General features: G+C 40.0%; 2 protein-coding genes across 3 annotated transcripts in view; one reads left to right on the forward strand and one right to left on the reverse strand.

The window, feature by feature from the left end:
- Positions 1-523: 523 nt before the first annotated feature.
- MALSU1 (mitochondrial assembly of ribosomal large subunit 1) lies at positions 524-21,346 on the forward strand. The gene is made up of 4 exons (XM_063100531.1): positions 524-823; positions 2,034-2,212; positions 19,733-19,814; positions 21,136-21,346. The coding sequence occupies exons 1-4, from the start codon at positions 568-570 to the stop codon at positions 21,321-21,323; spliced, it is 705 nt and encodes a 234-aa protein (XP_062956601.1). The 5' UTR covers positions 524-567; the 3' UTR covers positions 21,324-21,346.
- A 2,505-nt stretch (positions 21,347-23,851) lies between these two features.
- IGF2BP3 (insulin like growth factor 2 mRNA binding protein 3) overlaps positions 23,852-27,979 on the reverse strand; it is a 128,060-nt gene continuing 123,932 nt past the window's right edge. For both annotated transcript variants that reach the window (XM_063100183.1, XM_063100181.1), the window contains 4 exons: positions 27,816-27,890; positions 25,204-25,335; positions 24,418-24,531; positions 23,852-23,950 (listed from right to left, as the gene is read on the reverse strand). In XM_063100183.1, the coding sequence (XP_062956253.1) occupies positions 23,852-23,950; positions 24,418-24,531; positions 25,204-25,335; positions 27,816-27,890 (420 nt within the window). The remainder of the gene's footprint in view (positions 23,951-24,417; positions 24,532-25,203; positions 25,336-27,815; positions 27,891-27,979) is intronic.

Below are 27,979 nucleotides of genomic sequence, written 5' to 3' on the forward strand. Positions count from 1 at the left end.
CAAATGGTCCTTTACACTTCTGTCTCCCACCCCACCCTAGCCTAGGATAGAGTTTTCTCATGGGATTTCAAATTTGCATAGGACTCTGGAATGCATTTTTGGTAACAGGAGAAAGTAGAAAATTATATGTCCCAATTCCGGTCTGACCAACAGCAATAACTGGTACATTCAGTACCAGGAGCTGTTTTAGCTGCTGTAGACACAGTTAAAAACAAAACACAAATTTCTGCCTTCATGAAGTGTACATTTAGCGGATGGAGAACGAAAAAAAAAAGAGAGAAGACGACGTAGGGCGTCACTACGACAACTTAGAGGAAAGCAAATTGGGCAGTCACAACTACTCCTTCACTCCTGCAAAACCTAATCCCAGTCACCCCTTCCGGGTCACCGTCTTCCTTTCCCGGCTTCTGACTCCGCCCACGGCCTGGCCTCCGGGCTGTGGCTCCGCCCACGCATCTGACGTAGAATTTCCAGGCCGCTGCCGATTAACCGAGCCAATCGAAAGCAGCAGAACCTGCTCGCGCTCCGTGAAGTCCCGCCCCGCGACGTCCACGCGCGGCGACGGGGATGGGGTCGTGTGGCTGCGCGGTTCGGCGGCTCGGGCCGCTGTTGTGGCGCAGAGCACTCACCTGTGGAGCGGGGCCCATGGCGGAGGCCGGGCCTCGGCTTGGACCGCTGGCGGTGGAGCGGCTTCCTGCGGGACTAGCGTTCGGCCGGGCCTGTCTGGCCCGCGACCTTGTGCGGGGCCTGCACAGTGGTCCCGGGCTAGAGGAGCGGGCGGAGGGTACAGCTGGAGAGGGACGCCCGGAATTGGTCACAGCAGGTACCGGCGTGGAGGAGGGGAAGGCGGCCTTCTCTGGGCAGTCTGGAGCCAGATCCCGTCCGAGCGGGCTGTTTCCCTCCCTATGTATTTCTCTTGGAGTCACAAAACACTTGTAGATCCAGAGCTGAAGGAACTTCAAAGATTGTTGACTCCAACCTTCCCATTTCACAGTGAAGAAACAGATTAAGAGACGCATTGTAGTCTCCAAAACCCCAGCCGTCCGAAAGGCCACACCGGCCCTTGGCATCACGACCTCACCGTCCTCATTCCCCCTTCACGCTCTTCTTGGGGTCCTGGGGAATGGATTTGTTGGGAGTGTCGGGGCATGAGGATTCTGAGGAAGAGCTAAGGGGCGCGTCAGAAACTCTAAGAGGAGATGGGTCCAAGTTAAAATCCTCTAATCATTGCAGACATCTTTAGAAACTTGAGAGATGGTAAACAGATCATATCTGTGAAAGTGTAAAATATGAGAGAAAGAGAGGTCTTAGTGGACTTAGCTTAGTCCTTTGAAATCAGCATTAGAATTTAGGGGAGCTGTAAATTTACAGACATACTCCAGGCTCAAGAAGAAAGTATCTAAATCTCGACAGGAGGGGGGAAAAAAGGTTTTCATAGGTAACAGTTGTTAATAACTCAAATGGCTTTCCGAGAAAAACTTGAGGGTTCAAAATGAGAACCATTTAAAATTTAGCCTTCTTGTTGATCCTAGGCCACACTAATTCACACACTTAGGCTTAAGTTTATTCATCTCTCAGTTGAATGTTGTGGACCTGATATTACCTAAGAGCCATTTCAGCTCACAGCTCTAGTTCTGTGACCCTTTATAGCTGGTTTCAATTTGATATGCCCCAGGATATCACCTCCTCCCCAATTTGTGCTACTGTTTTTATTCTTTGCTATAGTATTTCTGTCTTTGAGATGTATTGCTCATTTCAAGTACTAGTGTGTAGAAAGTCCTTTGTCACTGATGTATGGTTCTATTTGCATATGATAATAGCAAAGTATGTATAGTGGCTCTGTGTAACCTGAGTACTCTGACCATACAAGTTGAGCAGTGCTAAATGAAGCTATTGCCTAGGTAGGTTCAGCTTCCATGTTAGATCTAAACACCTTCACGGAGGAGCAGTTTCACTGCCAGTTGCCTGCATCTCTGGGTAACATAAAGGTCTGTCTTGTACTTGGCTATCTGACACAAATATTTGCATTTCAGATCATATGGGTCCCAAGTTTGACATCGATATGCTGGTTTCACTTCTGAGGCAAGAAAATGCAAGAGACATTTGTGTGATCAAGGTTCCTCCAGAAATGAAATACACAGATTACTTTGTGATTGGTAGTGGAACATCTACCCGACACTTACATGCCATGGCCTACTACATTGTGAAGATGGTAGTATGCTTTCTTTTCTCTTTTGGACCATTAACTAAGTGGAATAGTGTCAGTGTATCAGGCTGAGGAGCAACACTTAAAGAGAGTAAACCCATCATTTGAGGTTACATAAGAAGCCCAAATTTTCAGAATTTGCATGAGTACATTTGATGTTCTTTGATAGTGAAAGGTATGGGAACAAATATCTTGCCCTAGTGAGTTAGGATATTTCTAATTCTTGTCTTTGTGACCATAATAAGGGAAAAAAAATTAAAAATAACCTGAAGCAAGCTAGAAGACAATATAAGCCAGAAAAATTTCTGGAGTCCAAAATGGTAGCCACTAGCCACATGTGGCTATTTAATTGTAAATTAAAATTTTAAATTCAGTTCTTCAGTTGCCCTAGCTATATTCCAGGTGCTCAATAGCCACATGTGTCTATTGGGTACCATATTTGGCAGCCATAAAACATTTTCGTAATTGTAAAATGTTCTGTTGGACAGTGCTGGCCTAGAGTTTAATTCAAATGTTGAGCATGCCCAAACACTGTGCTGGGTATTGGGAAGGTAAAAATGAAAAAGATGTAGTCTTTGCCCTGTGAATTCATAGGTCTAGTTGAGGATAGGGAAGGCAGTTCATTTTCCAGTTGGACTGAATGTGAATCAGCATGAGGAAGAAACTACCTGGAAGCTTCCAGCTGATTCTGGTTCCCTTCTACAGGGGAACATACTGCTCTCATTCTGTAGAAAATTGGTCATAGAGGAGGCAGTTAAGACCAAAAGAATAGTTGGGATTGCCTAGAGAAGGGCCATGAAATAAAAATGAGGCTGAAAAATAGAGCCCTGGTACAAAATGACAGAGCAGAGGAGGATTCCAAAAAGGGGTAGTTGGAGAGCTAGGAAGACAACCAGGAGAGCATGGAGAAGAGTTATAAGACAGGGTCTCGAGGTCTCTATCAGACGTTAATAGTGGGATGGAATAAGATGACAACTTAGAAGTGACCACTGGGCTTGGGGATGTAAAAAGAATGGGAAGTTTTTCAGAGAAGTTTCTGTGGAAGAGGAAAAATAAGGAAATAAAAATCATCTTTACAAAAATTTTACATGAGAAGGGAGAGAAAAGCAAGGTCAAGAAAGTTTTGTTATTGTTTGTGGTAAGATATGTGTAACAAAAAACCATATTAGCCATTTTTAAGTGTACAGTTCAGTGGCTTTAAGTACATTCACATTGATGTGCAATCATTATCACTGTCCATCTCTAGAACTTTTTTCCACCTTGCAGAACTGAAACTCTGTACCCATTAAACATAACTCCTTCCCCAGGCAGCTACCATTCTACTGTCTCTATGAATTTGATTACTCTTGAGTACCTCATATGAGTAGAATCATACAGTATTTGTATGATTCTCTTCTGTAGCAGCTACAACGTTTTATATTCCCACCAACAGGGCACGAGAGTTCCCATTTCTCCATTTCCTGGTCAACACTTATTTTTTTGTTTTTTTGACAGTAGCTGTCCTAATTGGTATGAAGAAATATCTCATTGTGGTTTTGATTTGTGTTTTCCTGATGATTAGTAATGTTGAGCATATTTTCATTTGCTTATTGGCCATTTGTATGAGGGTACTTCAAAAATTCATGGAAAGATTCACATTATCATTTAATTCCACTTTTCCACAAACTTTTTGTAGTACCCTTGTATTATTTGGAGACATGTCTATTGAAGTTTTTGCCCATTTTTAAATCAGGTTGTTGTTTGTTTGTTGTGTGTTGAGTTCTGGTTCTCTTTATATTCTGGATATTAATCCTTTATCAAATATGCGACTTGCAAATATTTTCTGCCATTCTGTGGGTTTCCTTTTTACTCTGCTGAGAAGCACAAAAGTATTTAATTTTGATGAAGTTCATTATATCTTTTCTTTTTCTTTTGTTTCCTGTGCCTTTGGTTTCATATTTAAGAAACCATTGTCAAACCAGTGTCATGAACCTTTTTCTCTATGTGTTCTTCTACAGGTTATATAGTTTTTGGTTTTAAGATTAGGGTTTTTTTTGTTTGTTTTTTTAAATTTTATTTTGTCAATATACAATGTGGTTGATTATTGTGGCCCATTACTGAAACCTCCCTCCCTCCTCCATCTCCCCCCTCCCACACAACAATGTCCTTTCTGTTTGCTTGTCGTATCAACTTCAAGGAATTGTACTCGTTATGTCTTCTTCCCCCTCACCGGTTTTTTTTTGTGTGTGTGTGTGTGTGAATTTATTTATTTTTAGCTCCCACCAATAAGTGAGAACATGTAGTATTACTCTTTCTGTGCCTGACTTGTTTCACTTAATATAATTCTCTCAAGGTCCATCCATGTTGTTGCAAATGGCAGTATTTCATTCGTTTTTATAGCTGAGTAGTATTCCATTGTGTAGATGTACCACATTTTCCGTATCCACTCATCTGATGATGGACATTTGGGCTGGTTCCAACTCTTGGCTATTGTAAAGAGTGCCGCGATGAACATTGGGGAAGAGGTATACCTTCGACTTGATGATTTCCCTTCCTCTGGGTATATTCCCAGCAGTGGGATAGCTGGGTCATATGGCAGATCTATGTGCAATTGTTTGAGGAACCTCCATACCATTTTCCATAGAGGCTGCACCATTTTGCAATCCCACCAACAATGTATGAGAGTTCCTTTTTCTCCGCAACCTCGCCAGCATTTATCGTTCAGAGTCTTTTGGGTTTTAGCCATCCTAACTGGGGTGAGATGGTATCTCAGTGTAGTTTTGATTTGCATTTCCCGGATGCTGAGTGATGTTGAGCATTTTTTCATATGTCTGTTGGCCATTTGTATATCTTCCTTAGAGAAATGCCTACTTAGCTCTTTTGCCCATTTTTTTAATTGGGTTGCTTGTTTTCTTCTTGTAAAGTTGTTTGAGTTCCTTGTATATTCTGGATATTAATCCTTTGTCAGATGTATATTTTGCAAGTATTTTCTCCCACTCTGTTGGTTGTCTTTTAACTCTGTTAATTGTTTCTTTTGCTGTGCAGAAGCTCTTTAATTTGATATAATCCCATTTGTTAATTTTTCCTTTGGTTGCCTGTGCTTTTGGGGTCATATTCATGAAGTCTGTGTCCAGTCCTATTTCCTGAAGTGTTTCTCCTATGTTTTCTTTAAGAAGTTTTATTGTTTCAGGGTGTATATTTAATTCTTTAATCCATTTTGAGTTGACTTTGGTGTATGGTGAAAGGTATTGATCTAGTTTCATTCTCCTGCATATTGATATCCAGTTCTCCCAGCACCATTTGCTAAAGAGGCAGTCCCTTCCCCAATGTATAGACTTGGTGCCTTTGTAAAAGATCAGATGGCTGTAGGTGTGTGGGTTGATTTCTGGATTCTCTATTCTATTCCATTGATCAGTGTATCTGTTTTTATGCCAGTACCATACTGTTTTGGTTATTATAGCTTTGTAGTATAGTTTAAAGTCAGGTAGCGTTATGCCTCCAGCTTTATTTTTTTTTGCTCAGCGTTGCTTTGGCTATGCGTGGTCTTTCGTTATTCCATACGTCTGGATAGTTCTTTCCATTTCTGAGAAAAATGTCATTGGAATTTTGATGGGGATTGCATTGAATTTGCATATCACTTTGGGTAGTATGGACATTTTCACTATGTTGATTCTTCCAATCCAAGAGCATGGAAATTTACCAATTTCCTCCAGATTATCAAATTTGTTGGCGTATAATAGTCTTGAATGATTCCTTGTATTTCAGATGAATCAGTTCTAATATCACCTTTTTCATTTCTAATTTTTGTTATTTGAATCTTCTTTCTTCTTTTTTTTCTGTTAGCCATGCTAATGGTTTGTCAATTTTATTCATCTTTTCAAAAAACCAACCTTTTGATTCCTTGATCTTTTGTATTGTTTTTTGGGTTCCAATTTCATTCAGTTCTGCTCTGATCTAAATGATTTCTTTCCGTCTGCTAACTTTAGGTTTGGATTGTTCTTGTTTTTCTAGTTCTTTAAGGTGAAGTGTTAGGTTGTTCACTTGCCATCTTTCCATGCTTCTGAGGTGAGCATTTAATGCGATAAATTTCCCCCTTAGTACTGCTTTTGCAGTATCCCACAGGTTTTGGTATGATGTATCATTATTTTCATTAGTTTCAATAAATTTTTTGATTTCCTGCTTGATTTCTTCTTGGACCCATATGTCATTAAGTAGAATGCTGTTTAATTTCCATGTGTTTGTATAGTTTCCAGAATTTCATTTGTTATTGATTTCTAGTTTTAATCCATTATGGTCTGAGAAAATACATGGGATAATTCCAATTTTTTTGAATTTGTTGAGACTTGATTTGTGACCTAATATGTGATCTATCCTGGAGAATGATCCATGCGCTGATGAGAAGAATGGATATTCTGAGGTTGTTGGATGGACTGTTCTGTAGATCTCTGCCAAGTCCAATTGGTCTAGAGTCTTGTTTAGATCTTGTGTTTCTCTACTGATTCTTTGCCTAGATGATCTGTCTAATATTGACAGTGGGGTGTTCAGGTCCCCTGCTATTATGGTATTAGTGTCTATTTCCTTCTTTAGGTCTAATAGAGTTTGTTTTTATAAATCTGGCTGCTCCACCATTGGGTGCGTACATATTTATGATTGTTATGTCTTCTGGATATAACAATGGATCAGTCCTTTTATCATTACGTAGTGTCCTTCATGTCTCTTTTTATGGTTTTTAGTTCTTTTTTTGTTTGTTTGTTTTTTAATTTTATTTTGTCGATATACATTGTGGCTGATTATTGCTCCCCATCACCAAAACCTCCCTCCCTTCTCCCTCCCCCCCCACCCCCCCAACAATGTCCTTTCTGTTTGCTTGTCGTATCAACTTCAAATAATTGTGGTTGTTATATCTTCTTCCCCCCCCCCGCGGTTTGTGTGTGTGTGTGTGTGTTTGTGTGTGTGTGTGTGTGTGTGTGTGTGTGTGTGTGTGTGAATTTATATATTAATTTTTAGCTCCCACCAATAAGTGAGAACATGTGGTATTTCTCTTTCTGTGCCTGACTTGTTTCACTTAATATAATTCTCTCAAGGTCCATCCATGTTGTTGCAAATGGCAGTATTTCATTCGTTTTTATAGCTGAGTAGTATTCCATTGTGTAGATGTACCACATTTACCATATCCACTCATCCGATGATGAGCATTTGGGCTGGTTCCAACTCTTGGCTATTGTAAAGAGTGCTGCGATAAACATTGGGAAACAGGTATACCTTCGACTTGATGATTTCCATTCCTCTGGGTATATTCCCAACAGTGGGATAGCTGGGTCGTATGGTAGATCTATCTGCAATTGTTTGAGAAACCTCCATACCATTTTCCATAGAGGCTGCACCATTTTGCAGTCCCACCAACAATGTATGAGAGTTCCTTTTTCTCCGCAGCCTCGCCAGCATTTATCGTTCATAGTCTTTTGGATTTTAGCCATCCTAACTGGGGTTAGATGGTATCTCAATGTGGTTTTGATTTGCATTTCCCGGATGCTGAGTGATGTGGAGCATTTTTTCATATGTCTGTTGGCCATTTGTATATCTTCCTTAGAGAAATGCCTACTTAGCTCTTTTGCCCATTTTTTAATCGTGTTGCTTGTTTTCTTCTTGTACAGTTGTTTGAGTTCCTTATATATTCTGGATATTAATCCTTTGTCAGATGTATATTTTGCAAATATTTTCTCCCACTCTGTTGGTTGTCTTTTGACTCTGTTAATTGTTTCTTTTGCCGTGCAGAAGCTTTTTAGTTTGATATAATCCCATTTGTTTATTTTTCCTTTGGTTGCCCGTGCTTTTGGGGTCGTATTCATGAAGTCTGTGCCCAGTCCTATTTCCTGAAGTGTTTCTCCTATGTTTTCTTTAAGAAGTTTTATTGTTTCAGGGTGTATATTTAAATCCTTAATCCATTTTGAGTTGATTTTAGTATACGGCGAGAGGTATGAATCTAGTTTCAATCTCCTGCATATGGATATCCAGTTATCCCAGCACCATTTGCTGAAGAGGCAGTCCCTTCGCCACTGAATAGGCTTGGTGCCTTTGTCAAAGATCAGCTGACAGTAAGTGTGTGGGTTGATTTCTGGATTCTCTATTCTATTCCATTGGTCAGTGTGTCTGTTTTTATGCCAGTACCATACTGTTTTGGTTATTATAGCTTTGTAGTATAGCTTAAAGTCAGGTAGTGTTATGCCTCCAGCTTTATTTTTTTTGCTCAGCATTGCTTTGGCTATGCGTGGTCTTTTATTGTTCCATATAAATGTCTGAATAGTTTTTTCCATTTCTGAGAAAAATGTCTTTGAAATTTTGATGGGGATTGCATTGAATTTGCATATCACTTTGGGTAGTATGGACATTTTCACTATGTTGATTCTTCCAATCCAAGACCATGGGATATCCTTCCATCTTCTTGTATCCTCTCTAATTTCTCTCAGCAGTGGTTTGTAGTTCTCATTATAGAGATTTTTCACCTCCTTGGTTAACTCAATTCCTAAGTATTTTATTTTTTTGGTGGCTATTGTAAATGGGCAGGCTTTCTTGATTTCTCCTTCTGCATGTTCACTATTGGAGAAAAGAAATGCTACTGATTTTTGTCTGTTGATTTTGTATCCTGCTACTGTGCTGAAATCATTTATCAATTCCAGCAGTTTTTTTCTAGAGGTTTTAGGCTGTTCGATATATAGGATCATGTCATCTGCAAACAGGGACAGTTTGACTTTATCTTTTCCAATCTGGATGCCCATTATTTCCTTCTCTTCTCTGATTGCTCTGGCTAGTACTTCCAACACTATGTTGAATAGGAGTGGTGAGAGTGGGCATCCTTGTCTAGTTCCTGTTCTTAAAGGAAAAGCTTTCAGCTTTTCCCCATTCAGGATGATATTGGCTGTGGGTTTGGCATATATGGCTTTAATTATGTTGAGATACTTTCCCTCTATACCTAACTTATAGAGGGTCTTTGTCATGAATGAGTGCTGAACTTTATCAAATGCTTTTTCAGCATCTATAGAGATGATCATATGGTCCTTGTGTTTGAGTTTATTAATATGGTGTATCACATTTATTGATTTGCGTATGTTGAACCAACCTTGCATCCCTGGGATGAATCCCACTTGATCGTGATGAATAATTTTACGTATGTGTTGCTGTATTCTGTTTGCTAGTAATTTAGTGAGGATTTTTGCATCTATATTCATCAAGGATATTGGCCTGTAGTTTTCTTTTTTGGTTGTATCTTTACCTGGTTTTGGTATCAGGATGATGTTTGCGTCATAGAAAGAGTTTGGGAGATTTGCGTCTGTTTCAATCTTTTGGAATAGTTTGCAAAGAATCGGTGTCAATTCCTGTTTGAATGTTTGGTAAAATTCTGCTGTGAATCCATCTGGTCCTGGGCTTTTCTTTGTTGGGAGCCTTCTGATAACAGCTTCAATCTCCTTTCTTGTTATTGGTCTGTTCAAATTTTCTACGTCTTCATGGTTCAGTTTTGGGAGCTTGTGTGTGTCCAGAAATTTATTCATTTCCTCCAGATTTTCAAATTTGTTGGCGTATAGTTGTTTATAGTAGTCTCGAATGATTCCTTGTATTTCAGATGAATCAGTTCTAATATCGCCTTTTTCATTTCTAATTTTGGGTATTTGAGTCTTCTCTCTTCTTTTTTTTGTTAGCCATGCTAATGGTTTGTCAATTTTATTTATCTTTTCAAAAACCAACTTTTTGATCCGTTGATCTTTTGAATTGTTTTTTGGTTTTCAATTTCATTCGGTTCTGCTCTGATCTTAATGATTTCTTTCCGTCTGCTAACTTTAGGTTTGGATTGTTCTTGTTTTTCTAGTTCTTTAAGGTGAAGTGTTACGTTGTTCACTTGCCATCTTTCCATTCTTCTGAAGTGAGCGCTTAATGCAATAAATTTTCCCCTCAATACTGCTTTTGCAGTATCCCACAGGTTTTGGTATGATGTATCATTGTTTTCATTAGTTTCAATAAATTTTTTGATTTCCTGCTTGATTTCTTCTTGGACCCATATGTCATTAAGTAGAATGCTGTTTAATTTCCATGTGTTTGTATATTTTCCAGAGTTTCGTTTGTTATTAATTTCTAGTTTTAATCCATTGTGGTCTGAGAAGATACATGGGATAATTGCAGGTTTTTTGAATTTATTGAGACTTGATTTGTGACCTAATATGTGATCTATCCTGGAGAATGATCCATGTGCTGATGAGAAGAATGAATATTCTGAGGTTGTTGGGTGGAATGTTCTGTAGATATCTGCCAATTCCAATTGGTCTAGAGTCTTGTTTAGATCTTGTGTTTCTCTGCTGATTCTTTGCCTAGATGATCTGTCTAATATTGACAGTGGGGTGTTCAGGTCCCCTGCTATTATGGTATTAGTGTCTATTTCCTTCTTTAGGTCTAATAGAGTTTGTTTTATAAATCTGGCTGCTCCAACATTGGGTGCGTACATATTTATGATTGTTATGTCTTCTTGATGGATCAGTCCTTTTATCATTAAGTAGTGTCCCTCATTGCCTCTCTTTATGGTTTTTAGTTTAAAGTCTATTTTGTCAGATATAAGAATAGCTACTCCAGCTCGTTTTTCTTTTCTGTTTGCATGGTAAATCTTTTTCCATCCTTTCACTCTTAGTCTGTGTGATTCTTTATGGGTGAGGTGGGTCTCTTGTAGGCAGCATATAGTTGGGTCCTCCTTTTTGATCCAGTCAGCCAGTCTGTGTCTTTTGATTGGGGAATTGAAGCCTTTTACATTAAGAGTTGTTATTGAAAGGTGTTGATTTATTCCTAGCATTTTATTGGTTGTTTGGTTGTCTTAGGTGTCCTTTGTTCCTTGCTTTGTGATTTACTGTTTGTTTTCTGTGTTTGTTGGTTCCTTAGGTTGTAGATAGTGTTTTTGTTAGCTTGTTTTCTCTTCATGAATGCCAGTTTTATTATACTAGCGGGTTTAGATTTTTCTTGGGTTTTTATGGCAGTGGTAGTTATTTTTCAGAAACCAAACCCAGTACTCCCTTGAGGATTTCTTGTAAGGGTGGTCTTGTGGTAGTGAACTCCCACAGTTTTTGTTTGTCTGAGAAATATACTATTTGCCCCTCATTTCGGAAGGATAGCCTTGCAGGGTAGAGTATTCTTGGCTGGCAATCTTTGTCTTTTAGTATTTTGAAAATATCATCCCATTCCTTTCTAGCTTTTAGGGTTTGTGATGAAAAGTCTGATGTTAACCTGATTGGGGCTCCCTTATAAGTGATTTGACGCTTCTGTCTTGCAGCTTTTAAGATTCTCTCTTTATCTCTGAGTTTTGCCAATTTGACTATCACATGTCTTGGAGAAGGTCTTTTTGGGTTGAATACATTTGGAGATTGTTCAGTTCCTGGATCTGAAGATCTGTGATTTTTCCTATACCTGGGAAGTTTTCTGCCACTAGTTTGTTGAATATGTTTTCAATGGAATCTCCATTTTCCTCCCCTTCTGGAATACCCATGACTCGGATATTTGATCGCTTATGGTTGTCTGATATCTCTCTCAGATTTTCTTCAATGTCCTTGATTCTTTTTTCTTTCTTTTTGTCTGCTTGTGTTATTTCAAACAGCCCATCTTCAAGTTCAGAGGTTCTCTTTTCAACTTCGACAAGCCTGCTGGTTAAGCTCTCCGTTGTGTTTTTTATTTCGTTGAATAACTACTTCAGTTCAGCAAGTTCTGCTACATTTTTTTTCAGGTCATTGATTTCCTTGTACATTTCCTCTTTCAGATCCTGTATACTTTTCCTCATTTCATCATGATGTCTAGCTGAGTTTTCTTGTATCTCATTCCGTTTCCTTAGAATTATCACTCTAAATTCCTTGTCAGTCATTTCAAGGGCTTCTTGTTCTATAGGATCTAGAGTTGGAGATTTATTAACTTTTGGTGGTGTACTTTCTTGATTTTTTGTATTTCTGGTATTTTTTTTTTGGTGTTTATTCATTGTGGCCGGGGGTTTCACAGTTCACCGGTTTGAGACTAATGACTAACTAGGATGTTGCTGTGGTTGCCAGTTTCGTATGGCTCCCTCCGTGACTGCTCAGTTGGCCTCTAGTGCCTTGTGTGTGTGGTTGCCTCGGGTCTTGGGCTTCTCCGGGGAGCCACCTTTCTGGTCAGCTTGGACTCTGCTGGGCTGGTGGATCACGTACCACAGGGTGTGTGATCTCTGCTGAGCTTTCACTTCCTGTGCAGGACTTCTCCCTGTTCCGTGAGCTCTGGCCCAGGCTGTTAGATCGTGCAGTGGCGACCCCACCGGGTGTGTGGTTTCTGTCGAGTCTCCGCCTCCCTGGCCGCACGTCTCCCCACTCTGGGCGCACTGTCGTGGGCTGGGGCGTGTCTTCTGCACCTCTTGTCTATCAGCTGGGCCTTCAGGACCCTGCTCGGCACCACCTCGCCCAGGAAGTCTACCAGGTTTCTGCTGGGCACAGACGACCGGTCTCTCTGGGTGCCTTTGTAGCACTATGTAGATCTTTCTCGGGTCTTGTTCACCTTTGTATCCCCCCAGTATAAACCGAGTCTAGCGCCCACCTGCAGCCTGGTCTCCGGCAGGTTCAAGCGGACCTGGGAACTCTCCTACCACACTATTCCCAACCAGAAATTCGTTAGGCTTTTTTCGAAACTGGTGGCCGTAGAGATGGTATCTGCCTCCCAGTAACAGGGAGTTTACCTGGGGCCGGAGTCCAGGGTATGGTGGAGTGACAGACGGCCCGCCCGTACTTCCTTGCCCTCCCGACACTGGCCCGGGACACCCCCGCCACCAGCCCCGCCAGAGAACCGCGGAGGGAGTGGGAGCGGAGGCCGGTCCGCAGGCTCCGGAAAGCCCGGCACCAGGCCAAGCAAGTGGGAGGGCTCAGTGATGGCTGAGCAGGGCGGAGCTGCCCACACCTGGGAAAATGGAGGCAGCACCGGGCGGTGAGTGGCCTGGTGGTGCAGGCGGGAGCCGCGTGGGCATCCACCCCCCGAACAGAGCTGTGCCAGGGATCACTCACAGTGCTGTGCCAGGTCGGGTGCTCGCTCTCTGTCTCTGGTTTGCCGCCTTTCCCAGTTCTCGGCCGCTGCCGCCTCGGGCTGTTCAGTCGCGGCGCGGCTCGGGCGCTCCCAGGAATCTTCTTTAATGCCAGCCTGAAACCTCGAATCCTGAATAGGGCAGCTGGCCGCCTTCAGCGCGGCCCCGGCCTCCGGGATCCTGGCTGCATCCACAGCAGCCCTGGCGCCGTGTTCCCTGTTTCGAGACTCGCTTTTGCAGCTAAGAAACATTCTTTTCCTGCTCCACACTTCAAATCTGTTGCCTGTAAATGAGGCAGCCTCTCCTGCCGGGGGCAAAGTGGCGGTCACCCCCCACGACCGGTCAGCAGCAGCAGTCCTTCCTTAAGAGATGGTGAGAGGAAGGTCTACAAGTTTCCCGGCTGCCTGAGGCCCAGTGGCCACCTTTTCCACCTCAGCTACTCCGCGCCATCCGCCGCAGCCGCCGACATCTTGAGTAAATAAAATATTCTATGGTTTTTAGTTTAAAGTCTGCTTTGTCAGATATAAGAATAGCTACTCCAGCTCATTTTTCTTTTCTGTTTTCATGGTAAATCTTTTTCCATCCTTTCACTCTTAGTCTATGTGAGTCTTTATGGGTGAGGTGGGTCTCTTGAAGGCAGAATATAGTTGGGTCCTCCTTTTTGATCCAGTCAGCCAGTCTGTGTCTTTTGATTGGGGAATTTAAGCCTTTTACATTAAGAGTTGTTATTGAAAAGTGTTGATTTATTCCTATCATTTTATTGATTATTGTTTGTTTGTCTTAGGTGTCTTTTGTTCCTTGCTTTCTGATTTACTGTTTGTTTTCTGTGTGTGTTTGTTGGTTCCTTAGGTTGTAGATAGCCTTTTTTTTTGTTTGTTTTTTCTTCATAATGCCATTTTTATTATACTAGTGGGTTTTGACTTTTCTTGGGTGTTTATGGCAGTGGTAGTTATTTTTCAGGAACCAAACCCAGTACTCCCTTAAGAATTTCTTGTAAGGGTGGTCGTGTGGTGGTGAACTCCCACAGTTTTGTTTGTCTGAGAAATATACTATTTGCCCTTCATTTCGGAAGGATAGCCTTGCAGGGTAGAGTTTTCTTGGCTGACAGTCTCTGTCTTTTAGTTTTTTGAATATATCATCCCATTCCTTTCTGGCTTTTACGGTTTGTGATGAAAAGTCTGATCTTAGCCTGATTGGGGCTTCCTTATAGGTGATTTGACGCTTCTCTCTTGCAGCTTTTAAGATTCTCTCTTTGTCTTTGAGTTTTGCCAATTTGACTAAAACATGTCTTGGAGAAGACCTTTTTGCATTGTATACGTTTGGAGATCATTGAGCTTCCTGGATCTGAAGATCTGTGATTTTTCCCGTACCTGGGAAGTTTTCTGCCACTATTTAGTTGAATATGTTTTCAATGCAATCTCCTTTTTCCTCCCCTTCTGGAATACCCATGACTCAGATATTTGAGCACTTAAGGTAGTCTGATATCTCTCTCAGATTTTCTTCAATGCCTTTGATTCTTTTTTCTTTCTTTTTTTTGTTTGTCTGCTTGTTTTATTTCAAACAGCCCATCTTCAAGTTCAGAGGTTCTCTCTTCAACTTCCGTAAGCCTGCTGGTTAAACTCTCCGTTGTGTTTTTATTTCACTGTATAACTTCTTCAGTTCGGCAAGTTCTGCTACATTTTTTTTCAGGGCATTGATTTCCTTGTACATTTCCTCTTTCGGGTCCTGTATACTTTTCCTTGTTTCATCTTGATATCTAGCTGAGTTTTCTTGTATCTCATTCAGTTTCCTTAGAATTATCACTTGAAATTCCTTGTCAGTCATTTCAAGGGCTTCTTGTTCTACAGGATCTAGAGCTTGAGAGTTATTATCCTTTGGTGGTGTACTTTCTTGATTTTTCGTATTTCTGGTGTCTTTTCTCTGATGTTTATTCATTGTGGCAGAGGGTTTCACAGTCCACAGGTTTGACACTATTGACTGACTAAGATGTTGCTGTGGTTGCCAATTTGGTATGGCTACCTCAGTGACTGCTCAGTTGGCCACCAGTGCCTTGCGTGTGTGGTTGCCTCGGGTCTTGGGCTTCTCCGTGGAGCCACCTCTCTGGTTAGCTCGGACTCTGCTGGGCTGCTGGATCACCGGGCGGTACTGCAGGGTGTGTGGTCTCTGCTGAGCTTCCACCTCCCGTGCTGGACTTCTCTCTGTTCCGTGCGCTCTGGCCCGGGCTGCTGGGATGCGCTTAGGCACCACAGAGTGTGTGGTCTCTGCAGAGCTTCCCCTTCCCCTGTAGGATGTCTCCCTGCTCTGTGTGCACTAGGCTGGGCTTGGGATGGAGCCAGGTGGCGGCGGGGAAGCCTACCTGCTGCTGGATCGCGTGGCGGCGGCCCCCCACAGGGTGTGTGGACTCTACAGAGCTTCTATCTCCCTTGCTGGACGTCTCTGTGCTCCGTACGCATTGGGCCGGGCTGCTGGATCGCGCAGCAGCAATGTGGTCCCTGTGGAGTTCCTGCCTCCCCTGCCGGACGTCCCCCTGCCAGACGTCTCCCTGCTCAGAGCACACTAGGCCAGGCTGGGAATGGAGCCGGGTGCCTGCGGTGAAGCCTACCTGCTGGATCATGCAGTGGCGGCGCCACTGGGTGTGTGGTTTCTGCGGAGCCTCTGCCTCCCCTGCCAGATGTCTCCCCACTCTGTGTGCACTGGGCTGGGCTGGGAATGGAGCCGGGTGGTGGTGGTGAAGCCTATCTGCCGGATCGTGCGACAGCGGCCCCGCAGGGCATGTGGTCCCCGCAGAGCTTCTGCCTCCCCCGCTGGATGTCTCCCCATTCCGTATGCACTTGATGTTGTTTTTATAGTTTAAATCGGTTGATTTGTGGGAGAGAGTGACGATAAGGACCGTCTATTCCGCCATCTTGACTGGAAGTCTTAAGTTTAGGTATTTGATCCACTTTGAGTTCATTTTTGTAGATGGTATAAGATCTTCCATGTGGATATCCAGTTTCCTCAGCACCATTTGTTGAAATGACTGTCTATTCCCCATTGAATGGTCTTGGCACCCTGTTGGGTATCTTTTGATCACATGTGCAAGGGTTTTTTTTCTGGGCTATCTATGCTACTGGTTTATATGTCTGTCTTTATGCCAGTACCACAGTATTTTGATTACTTTAGTTTTGTACTAAGTTTTGAAATCAGGAAAATATGAGACCCCAACTTTTTTTTTTTCAAGATTGTTATGGCTTTTCAAGATTGTTTTGGCTATTCTGGGTCCCTTGAGATTCCATATGAATTTTAGAATGGATTTTTCTATTTCAAAAAATGTCATTGGGATTTTGATAGGGATTGCATTGAATCTCTAGACTGTTTTGGGTAGTATTGACATCCTAACAATATTAAGCCTTCCAATACATGAATATGGGATATCTTTCCATTTATTGGTGACTTAAATTTCTTTCAGCAACATTTTGTAGTCTGGTGTACAGGTCTCTCACCTCTGTGGATAGGCTTATTTGTAAGTATTTTATTCTTTTTGATGCTATTGTAAATGAAATTATTTTCTTAGTTTCCTTTTCAGGTTGCTCATTGTTAATATATAGAAATACAACTGATTTTTGTGTGTTAATTTTGTATCCTGCAACTTTGCTGAATTTATTAGTCCTGTTTTTTGTGTGTGTTGTGTTGTTGTTGTTTTGGTGGAATCTTTAAGGGTTTTCTACATATAAGATCATGTTGTCTACAAACAGATAATTTTTCTTCTTCCTTTCCAGTTTGGATGCCTTTTCTTTTTCTTGCCTAATTGTTCTGGCAAGAAATTCCAATACTGTGTTGAATGGAAGTAGTGAAAGTGGGCATCTATGTCTTGTTCTTGATCTTAGAAGAAAACATTTCAGTCTTTCACCACTGAGTGTGATGTTACCTGTGTACTTTTCATATATGTCCTTTATTACATTGAGATAGTTTCCTCCTGTTCCTAGTTAAGTGCTTTTATCATGAAAAGGTGTTGAATTTTGTCAAATGCTTTTTCTGCATCAATTCAGGTGATCATGTGGATTTTTTTCCTTTATTCTGTTAATGTGATGTGTTACATTGATTGGTTTCTGTATGTCGAACCATCCCTGCATTCCAGGAATAAATCACACTTGGTCTTGGTGTATAATCTCTTTAATATGCTGCTGAGTTTGGCTTGCTAGGATTTTTTTTGAGGATTTTTGCATCAAATATTTATCAGAATATTGGTTTGTAGTTTCTTGTTTTGTAGTGTCTTTTCTATCAGGATAATGCTGGTCTCGTAGAATGAATTAGGAAGTGTTTCCTCCTGTTCAATTTTTAGGAGGAGTTTGAGAAGGATTGGTATTCTTGTTTAAATATTTGGTAGAATTCACTAGCAAACCTGTCTGGTCCAGGGCTTTTCTTTGTCTCGAGATTTTTTTATTACAGTAGTCTCTCCCTTATCCTCACATTCCACAGTTTCAGTTACCCATGGTCAATCACAGTCCAAAATATTAAATGGAAAATTTCAGAAATTAACAATTCATTTTTTAAATTGCATGCCATTCTGAGTTGAATGATGAAATCTCTCGCTGCCCCATTCCATCCCACCTGAGATATGGATCATCCTTTTGTCCAGCGTATCATGCTGTATAATGGTAACTGCCCCATTAGTTACTTAATAGTGGTCTCAGTTATCAGATCCACTGTCTCCATATCATAGTGCTTGTGTTCAAGTAACCTTTATTTTACTTAGTAATAGCCCCAAACAAAAGTAGTAATGCTGGCAATTTGGCTATGCCAAAGTGAAACCGTAATTGTGCTTCCTTTAAGTGAAAAAGTTAAATTTCTTGACTTAATACGGAAAGAAAAAAAATCGCATGCTGAGTTTGCTAAGATCTAGGGTAAGAACAAATTATCCTTGAAACTGTGGAGAAACACATTTGTACACAGTACATATAGGGCTCAGTACTGTTCAAAGTTTTAGACATCCACTGGGGTCTTGGGACTTACCCCCTGTAGATAAGGGGGAACTACAGTACTGATTCCCCTTACTAGTTATAGGTCTGTTCAGACTTTATATTTCTTTATAATTCAGTCTTGTTTCTGGGAATTTGTCTGTTTCATCTAGGTTATACAATTTGTTGGCATACAGTTGTTCATAGTACTCTTATAATCCTTTTTATTTCTCTAAAATCAGTAATAATGTCCCCTCTTTTGTTTCTGATTTTAGTTTTTATTTTTTTCATAGTCAGTCTAGCTAAAGATTTGTCAATTTTGTTAATCTTTTTGAAGAACCAAATCTTGGTTGCACTGTTTCAGGTTTCTGCCCTAATTATTGTTTCCTTCCTTCTGCCAGCTTCAGGTTTTTCATTTTCTTGTTTCTTTATGGCATAAATTTTGGTTGTTCAATTTGTTTGTTTTTTTTGGCTGGTACAGGGATCAAACCCCGGACCTTGGTGTCATCAGCACCTCACTCTAATCAACTGAGCTAACCAGCCAGCCTGGGAGTTTTTTTTGTTTGTTTGTTGTTTGTTTTTTAATGTAAGCATTTACTCCTGTAGACTTCCTTTCATACTGCTTTTGCCACAAAATATGTTTTGGTATGCTTTAATTTTCATTGTCTCAAGGTATTTTTTATTTTCCCATGTGACTTCTAGTTTCATTCCATTGTGGTCAGAAAATATACTTTGTATGATTTCATTCTTTTAAGACTTATTTTGTGGCCTAATATGTGATCTGTCCTGGAAAATGTCTCATGTGCACGTGAGAAAAATGTTAATTCTGCTATTGATGGGTGTTCTGTTAATGTCTGTTGGTCTGTTCAAGTTCTCATTTCCTTATTGATCTTCTGTCCGGTTGTTTTATCCATTATTGAAAGTGGAAGTCTATTATTGTGTTGCTGTTTCCCCCTTCAATTCTGTCAGCGTGCTTCATTGTATCTATCAGCTCTGTTGTTTGGCGTGTATATAACTGTTATATCTTTTTAGTAAGTTGACCCTTTTATCATTATCTAATGTCCTTGTCTTGTAAGTTTTTGACTTATTTGCATATATATCTGTTGGTTTTATCAAAAGAACTGAAACTATTCATTGTATGCTGGGACTAGACACATAAGATGAAGTCCCATCAACATGCCATGAAAGTAGATGAGGTGAAATTAGTAGCACTAAGACCTAGCCTTAAAACAGGAAGATGGCATCTGCCTTCCTTGATGGTGGGCAGCTGGGTTAGACCCAAGAGATGATGTAGGTGGGGACCAACTGTTGAGTGACAGGCTGTCTGCCTCAGAGGCACACTGGTGAATGAGTGGGGTGGCCCTCTCAGAAGGGTTTGGGCAGGCTTCAGGAGAGGTGTAGGTGGTGGTTAGGATTTAGGTGGGAAATAGTTTCCCTAACGAAGTATAACTATGAGGAATGAGTAAGCTAGTTCTCAAATTAAGAATGCCACCAGACCCTCAGGAAGAATAAAGATTTCCCCCATTTAATATATGACCTGTCTTTTTTCAGTACAAATATCTGAAATGTAAAAGTGAGCCTCATGTTAAGATCGAAGGGAAGGACACTGATGACTGGCTGTGTGTGGATTTTGGTAAGTTATTTTGGCATATTTTACAGATCAAGATTAGTGTAATACAAATATTTTTTTCAGTTGCAAAAGAATTGAAATCAGATTGCTGAGTGCATTTCCATGTAAGATTTTTGAAATGTTTAAAGTAACAAAAGTTGTATTTAATTATACCCTTTTCACTTGTGAAATCTTTACCTAACCAAAAGTCTGCTAGATAATGCACTCCTGAAGGAAGACATATATGGTTTGTATCTATAACTAGCCACACAGCTCACAAAGGTGGACAACAGGATGAATAACATAGTAGAGGGAGGAGAGATCTTAGTGGTAGCAGAGGAAGGCTTGGGGGTGGGTATAAGATGCATGTGACCTTGGCCATAAATAATTCAAATAAGGATGAAGGTCGAAGGTCATTCTGGGCATAGGGAAGGCCAAGGAGCAAAGGACTGGAGTTTTGAAAAGATGTAACAAGTTTGGGCTTTAATGTGTGCATAGTTTCAAAGCATCTCACAAGATACTTAGTACAAAGGGAAAAACAGTAACTGTATGTCAAGAATTGTGAGGGATCTGGATTTTATCCTGCTTACAAGGTAACAAGTTGTCCTGCGTGTTTCATGGATACAGGTAACAGACAAGACTATTCCGAGTTAGAGACAAAAGCCAGTATCATTGAGTTTTCTCCCTGGTCCCTGAGCCCCAGATCCCATAGGGCATCTGCACACACATGGTTATGAGAAGAACCGAGACTAGGGCATCCATGTCTTTTTTATAATTGGCAGGAAGCAGGCCTGCTTATGCTCTGGTGGGAGACCCCAAGGCTGTAAGCCGGGGCTTCTCAGCTTTATCACCAGTAACAGTTTGGATCAGGTAATTTTGGTGCGTGTGGTGCACATCTTTTGCATTGTAGGATGTTTAGCAGTATCCTTCCCTATCTGATGTGACAATCAGACGTCCCTAGACATAGCCAATATTGTATCTTTCTGATGAGACTTCACTATCCTTGAAAAGATAGTCCAGGAGAAAAGGCAGTTCGGTGTTTTGCTCACAGGATGTGCAGAAATGTGATACCCAGGGAGGTTTGTCTCCCAAGAGAAACCTGACAGAGCAACCACCTTCAGTCACTTGGATACAGCTAAGCTAACATCACCAGTTTTGTTATCATGTACCCTGTGGTATTATTGCTGAGATGGGGTCCACAATTTGCATTTCTAAGAAGTTCCCAGGTGACACTAATCTGGGAACCACACTTTGAGAAGTGTGCTCTAGTTCCTAGAGTTACACTAGCTAGTGTTGTTAGATCACAAGAATAAAATCAAATGAACTGTTTTTCTGTCCCCGATAGGCAGCATGGTGATTCATTTGATGCTTCCAGAAACCAGAGAAATCTATGAATTAGAGAAACTATGGACCCTACGTTCTTATGATGACCAGTTAGCTCAGATAGCACCTGAGACACTGCCTGAAGACTTCATTCTTGGAATAGAAGATGACACTTCATCCTTGACTCCAGTGGAGTTCAAATGTGAATAAAATTGTATGAACTGCTTTAGTCATTTCAGGTTTGGATTGAGTCACATCTTTGCTTGAGGTGATGGGGCATAAAATACCAGGGTGTCGTAGGAAGGAGGCCTTTTAAACCATTCCAGAATACTCCAAGTGACAGAAGAAAGAAAACAAAGTATTAGGAAAAACTCTTAAAACCTATAGTTCTTAGTTCATACGCAACAGTATTATCAAAAGTTCACATTAAGTACCATGAACTGGAGAAAATAACTTATCAGTAGATAACTGGTGCTTATTTTGATATTGACATTACTAAAAATCTGTTTATAGTTTGACCAAATTCAGAACGTTGACATTCAGTTGAAAACCAAAACATGCTATACAACAAGCTGTACCTAATGATGAAAAACTTTATTCTGCATCAAGGTATCTGGAAAATAAGCTGCATTTGGGGCACATTATAGATGAGGAAATGATCCACATAGGGTGAACAGAAAACTCAATTACAGAATTATTTCTTAGCTACTACCAGATACTCCAAATTACCAATGCTTAAAGTGAAAGTAAAACATGATTTGCCACACTAAAAGGCTAAAAGTGTAATATGACAGAATTTACACCAGCAGATATAAATGCAGCACCTATCTGAGTTTAAAAAAAAATCAGGTATTGGAAAAATCAAACATTGAGGAAGAACACTGGCGTTAAACACATTTCACCTGAAATCCAACCAGAAGCAAGTCCATGTTTTTTTTTTTTTTTAATTCATTGTATGGAAAACAAAAATTATGAATGCTAGGTGAACTCAGTGACAAAAAAGAGCACTTTTTGGCTAAAACTACAAAATAAACTGGTTTTCTGAAAATATTTAGAAAAACATTTCAAATCATTTTCAAAATGTCTAATTGATATGCTGATTTTCAGAAAAACTAAGTCTGTAGAAATTCATCTTGAAATACAAATGAAGCAAAAATAACTAAGGATTATATATACCCTTCAGATCAGTGTAATATGACTGTGATCATCTTCCAAACAAAAGCAACACAAAACCAATTTAGAGAGCAGCGTGGCCTTGGAGACCACCCACACCCACACAATTTGTACATACAGGGCTTTGCCATCAAGTTACGGACTGGGCAAATGAGTTCAGTGTCAAAGGTCAGATGTTTCCACAGTCACCTAAATTATATTCCAAAAACTTCTTGTATTTTCAACTTTCTAATTTTCAAATAAATGGTTGCAGAATATACAGAAATCCTGTTACATTTTGTGTAATATTTTATGTGGGCTTTTTTTAAATCACTACTTAAAAATCTTCAGAATAGCTTTGAGGCTCATGACAGTGCCGGGCACATGGAGATGAAGCCTTTTGTTGCCTTTAAACACTGTCACACCATTTCTGTCTCATTGGTTTTCACAAAGTAATTATTTTGGAGTCTGCTCAAAGTGTAGACCAGCTGGTCTAAAGTGTATTGGCAAACTAAGCATCCTGTAAGACAAGCTGAAGCTTGCTTTTTGCCAATCAGTTTAAAGTCCTGCATCTCTTCATTGATGCACTTTCTTTAGGTAGTGATAGTCAGAAGCACAAAGCATTTATGCGTTCAATCACGTAGCTAAACAAAAAAACTGAAGTCTCCTGAAGCCATTTAATCTAGCTGTTCCAAAATCTCCTGCCACCACTTGGCTCTGATAGTACCACCAAAAACTTTCCCAACTATAAATGAAAGAATAAATGGTATTGCTGCTCTCCAAATATAGGCACTGCTCCATATCTTAATATTTATTAGATTTTCCAACTAACAACTGTGCCAAAAGCCTCAAAAAACCTGAAATTAATTTTCCATCTTTACTGTCACCATCCAGAAGTAAAATTCTTTTCTCAATTATTTGCCTATTAGTAGATAGCTGTTAAACTTTAAATTTATTTTTTTAAAAAACAGTTGGACTTTTATCTTTATAAAGTATATAAAATTTTCAAAAAAAAAAAATTTGCTTTTCATTGTATTACTGAATACCTGAGGTAGTTGAGTAAAAATGCACGTTTAATACCCCTGCCAACACCATTCAGCACTTCCCTTATTCATGTTAGTGTTAGATAAAAACAACTGAGAACAGTTTCCTATGCTAATGGCTTAACATTTAAGTTCCTGTGATAACTCTATTCTGATCCAATTTTAACAACTGGATATAGGAGCAATTTATATTTGATGAATTTAGTTAATGCACCATTAAGCCAATTTCTGGCATTATGGGGGAATATTAAAGTTAGAATATTTGTTATACTGAGAGACTACAACAAAGGGAAGTGCAGAGCTCCTCTTCCACCCCCCCCATATTTTTATTTTTTTTAAAGCTGGGTGTCATACATTTCAGAGAGCATAAAGTATACATTCTCACAGAGACAGGAGTTCAAAAGTTGCCTGGTCCTCAGAAACAACTGGCTAGGTAAAAACTTGTGCATGTGATTCTGGATAGGGGGTCAGCGCCCGTCTGTTGGTTAAGCAATCTGTCTTTGGTTTGGCATCTGCCTCTGTGGTGGGCTGTTTCCTGAGCCTTTACTTCCGCCTTGACTGAGGTGGTCCACTTTGAAGAGCCTTCTGCTGTTGGTGCTGCTTTACCTGAGTCAGAATTTCCTGAATTTTTCTCTGGGCAACCTGCAAAAGAATAGAGCTTTGAGATTTCTACTGATCAAAAGTTACTAAATGTTATTTTACTCTTCCATTTCAAGAACTTCGAATAAAAATCCACTTGAAGATTAAAGATACATATTAATCAGTTTGCTAGTAGTCTGAAATCACCTGCTAAAAGGGAGATTTAAAAGTGTTAAGCATCAGGGCCAGCCTGTGGCTCACTTGGGAGAGTGTGGTGCTGATACCACCAAGGCCAAGGGTTTGGATTTCTATATAGGGATGGCCGGTTAGCTCACTTTGGAGAGTGCGGTGCTGACAACACCAAGTCAAGGGTTAAGATCCCCTTACCAGTCATCTTTAAAAAAAAAAAAAAAAAAAAGTGTTAAGCATCAAACAACTGTACATATTTGTATGGGGTCAGAGCATCCATGGGAGAATTGCTTCCATTTCAGAAAGAAGCAGAAGAGCTTATCATTTTAGAGTTCACTTGCCTGGCAAGCATAGAAGTGACCAGTTATTTTGACAACCACTTGGTCATTCTCATCAGGTGTCTGGTCACGAGGAACAACAACTTCTGCGCTTGACAAATTCTGGAGCTCATTCACCTGAAAGATAAATACAAATCATGTTAAGTGGAATTTTTAAAAAACTACCATTTCCTGAACACTTACTATGCACCAGACACTACGCTATGGTTTTACAAATCTCATTTAATCCATTAATAATTCTATGAGGTTGTTAAGTATTGTCCCCATTTCAAAATAACTTAAATTAAGGCTCATCCAAAGAAATGGATTTGCCCAGTTACACAAATATATGGCAGAACCAGATTCAAATCCTGAAAGTCTTATTCCAAAGTGTATGCCCTCAATCACTTCAAAATTATAAATAGGTTTGAAAATGACTTAGAATTTGTGTTAGACTAGAAATCATTTGCTTTGTTCCAGTTACAGAGGTACATGTTTTAGATACAATTTTTAAAAATATCAGTTCATGTCATTAAAAATATAAAACTGAAATTCTATCAACAGAATAATGCTTAAATGCCCTTTACAAATACGGGATAGTGCTCTCACACAAATGGTCTGAAAGAGACGCATTACTTTCAGTAGCAGCTGACACCAATGCTTAGATGGGAAAAGGCAATCTTCTCCAAACCTTGATCAAGATGGTTCTGCTTTTTATAAGTTAGCCAAAATTCAGGGACTTGGAACTCCTAAGTACCTTTCAGTGCTTTCCCTTTTATACCACTGCACAGGTTTTGCTGAAGTACTTGCCGTTTTGCCTCCTTTTCCAATAACTCTGCCAGCAGCAAAGGACGGCACTCTGATATGAGCTTCAAGTTTCACCTCTTCTTTAGGACTAACAAAATTTTCTTCTTTAATTTTTCCATAAATTCTTCCCTGAGCCTGCAGATGAGAACATATCCTATCAGTGTCATTCATATGTATGAAACACAAAAGGTCAATCCTCTTTAAAGATGGCCCAAATCCAACTGGAATTGCCCTTTGCAGTAATACACCTGCATCTGATGGATTGTTGCAGATAGCAGAAGAGTCAGAAGTTAGGAAGCCCTGGAAAGGTTCACAACAACTACTACTCATTTCAGCTAAGGGAACTGAATGACTGAGGAAAGAAGGATAAGGCATATTCTTATAACAAACATAGTTCAAAAGCCTAACTAAGAATAAGTAATTTCTGTGGGCAAATGGCCATTTGCACACCAATCTTGAAAAGTAAAACCTCTCATGCTGGCAATGAGAAACTGCATTTTTCTTGAACAAAAGAGACTGGGAAAGAACTACAGAGCCATCTATGCCAGGTTTACAAAAAACCAAACTCATATCTAAATGGGCCAGTCAGAAACCTGCTGAGAGGACTATTTTCTATTTAAACATGTTTCTTAATCTTGGCCAGGTGGTTTCAGCTTTGAATAAAGAGGCTACAAAATGAAGTTAACAGACACTTGTGATATTTACAGTCAACAAACTATTACTGCATACAACACACTGCATACAACTAGAAGTTATATATAAGAAACCTCATCGATTACAGACACCAGTTGACTCGTTCTGGTAAACACCAAAGGAAAAAATCTGAGAGTTGGTCTCATCTGACAAGCTGCCAGGGCAAACCACAAAAACAAAAGTACCCAACACATTTTCACTGGTGCAGAAATGTTAAGCTCATTTTAGGAGATTACAGAAAAAACATTAATCTTGATACTCCATATTCCATTCATCCTTAACGTCTCAGGCCCACACGTAGATTTTATTTTAACACAGTCAAAGGACACTAGGGATATACTCCATCCTTCAAAAACAGAAGCTCCTGAATTCATTAAAAAAAAAAAAGAAAAGGATTAGGAAATTTACTATTCTTTAGATCTCTAAAACAAAACATTCATTTGGAATTATCACTGATCATATAAATGGGATTTAACCATTACAGCTTCTCTTAAATATTACCTTTAAAATAGCTGTAAAACATGGGTATTAGAAGATATAGGGAAATAACTTCAAATTTATCATCCAAGCATTATAGGAGTTGCAACACAGCAATTCCAATTATAGAAGAGTAAAAAGCTCAGCACCAAAGGGAAACATGCAATAACTGATGTTTGTATTTAAAGATTTCAAACTAAAAGTGGCTGACCCTGAAGGTTCAGGATAGGAAGCAATTTCCAACATTTCTGAGTTGTGATTTGAACTGCCTAGTCCACAAGGCTGCTGTGAAGGGATAAATTTCTTCATCCAATTGTGAGCCTAGCCAACTGCACCCACATCTCAAAGCGCCTTTGTTTCCTATTCTTCCTGTAAAATGAAGTGAAAGCAACTTTGGATTTTTACTGAAAAATGACTGGCCACATTTTAAAGCCAAGGAAACGAAACTAAGGATTAAGGTTAAACAGTTGTCCTTTTACATATCTGCTAAGTGGTAAATAGGACCAAGATATGGGTTTTAGATAAATTAGTAATAATACAATTCAGCAGTTGCTTTTATCTAAGACAAACTTTCATGAGAGAAGTTATGCACTAAAAGGAATGTATTTGTGAATGTGGCATAGTCTTAGTCTGATTCCTCTAGAGTCACCACCTCCAGCACACTAAAATAGTGCTTCTTAGGTGTTAGGCACTATTCTAAACATTTTATATATGGTTTAATCCTTAAAACTACCTTAGGATGTAGGTGTGCTTATGCCCAATTTAAAGATGAAGAACTAGCCAGAGAAAGGTTTAACTTGCTCAAGGTCATAGAGCTGGTCAATGACAGAGGTGGGATTTGAACCAGCATCCTGGTTGCCAAATCTCTGCTCTTCATCACCCTGCTATATACCACCTCTCGGTATGCACTGAGAGGCATCCCAAGCCCCAATAAACATGCATAACTGTTCACACTAGGACAAATGTCACAAGAGCTCCTTCCATTTCAACCCCTAAAATTCCAAGGATGAGAGCAATTTATGGAGAGCCTATGGGCAAGGGCTAACAGTTAAATCCAAGAGTAAAGAAGAAAAGGGGGGCATTTTAATTCAAGGTTACAGCATATCAGGGACAGGAAAGAAAAATCTAGAAACAAGTTTCCAAGGCACATTATCCAGGCAGGTTTGTAAATTTCAGTCTCAAGTTCTCACCTTCACATATGATAATAGGCATTGAGCAAATTCACCTTTGGGAGACAGGTAAACCCAACAACCATTACAGAACTCTCAAAATTAAAGGCTTTGGGTTTACTTTGGAAATGTAATTTTAGGTAATGTTCCACTCTGCTCTTAGATATGAATTTCCATTTATTCTTTCTACTGAGTATTTTAAGGGAGAAGCCAGGTTACGGAGTTCCTGAAAAGAAGGCATTATCGTTCCTCACGTCCTCACTCTAGAGAATGTACCTTGAACTGAGCCTCTGGTGGTCCAGTGATAATAACCATCCTCACTTTAGCATCTGGTGCTTCAGCTGGAGCGATCTGTGATAGACACATCAATAACAGGTTATAATACTTTCAGGTGTCACTGACAGAAACCTTAGGGCAACCAGGTGGACATCTGCACGTGT

The sequence above is a fragment of the Cynocephalus volans genome, chromosome 6, assembly GCF_027409185.1.
Source record: "Cynocephalus volans isolate mCynVol1 chromosome 6, mCynVol1.pri, whole genome shotgun sequence".
NCBI lineage: Eukaryota > Metazoa > Chordata > Mammalia > Dermoptera > Cynocephalidae > Cynocephalus > Cynocephalus volans.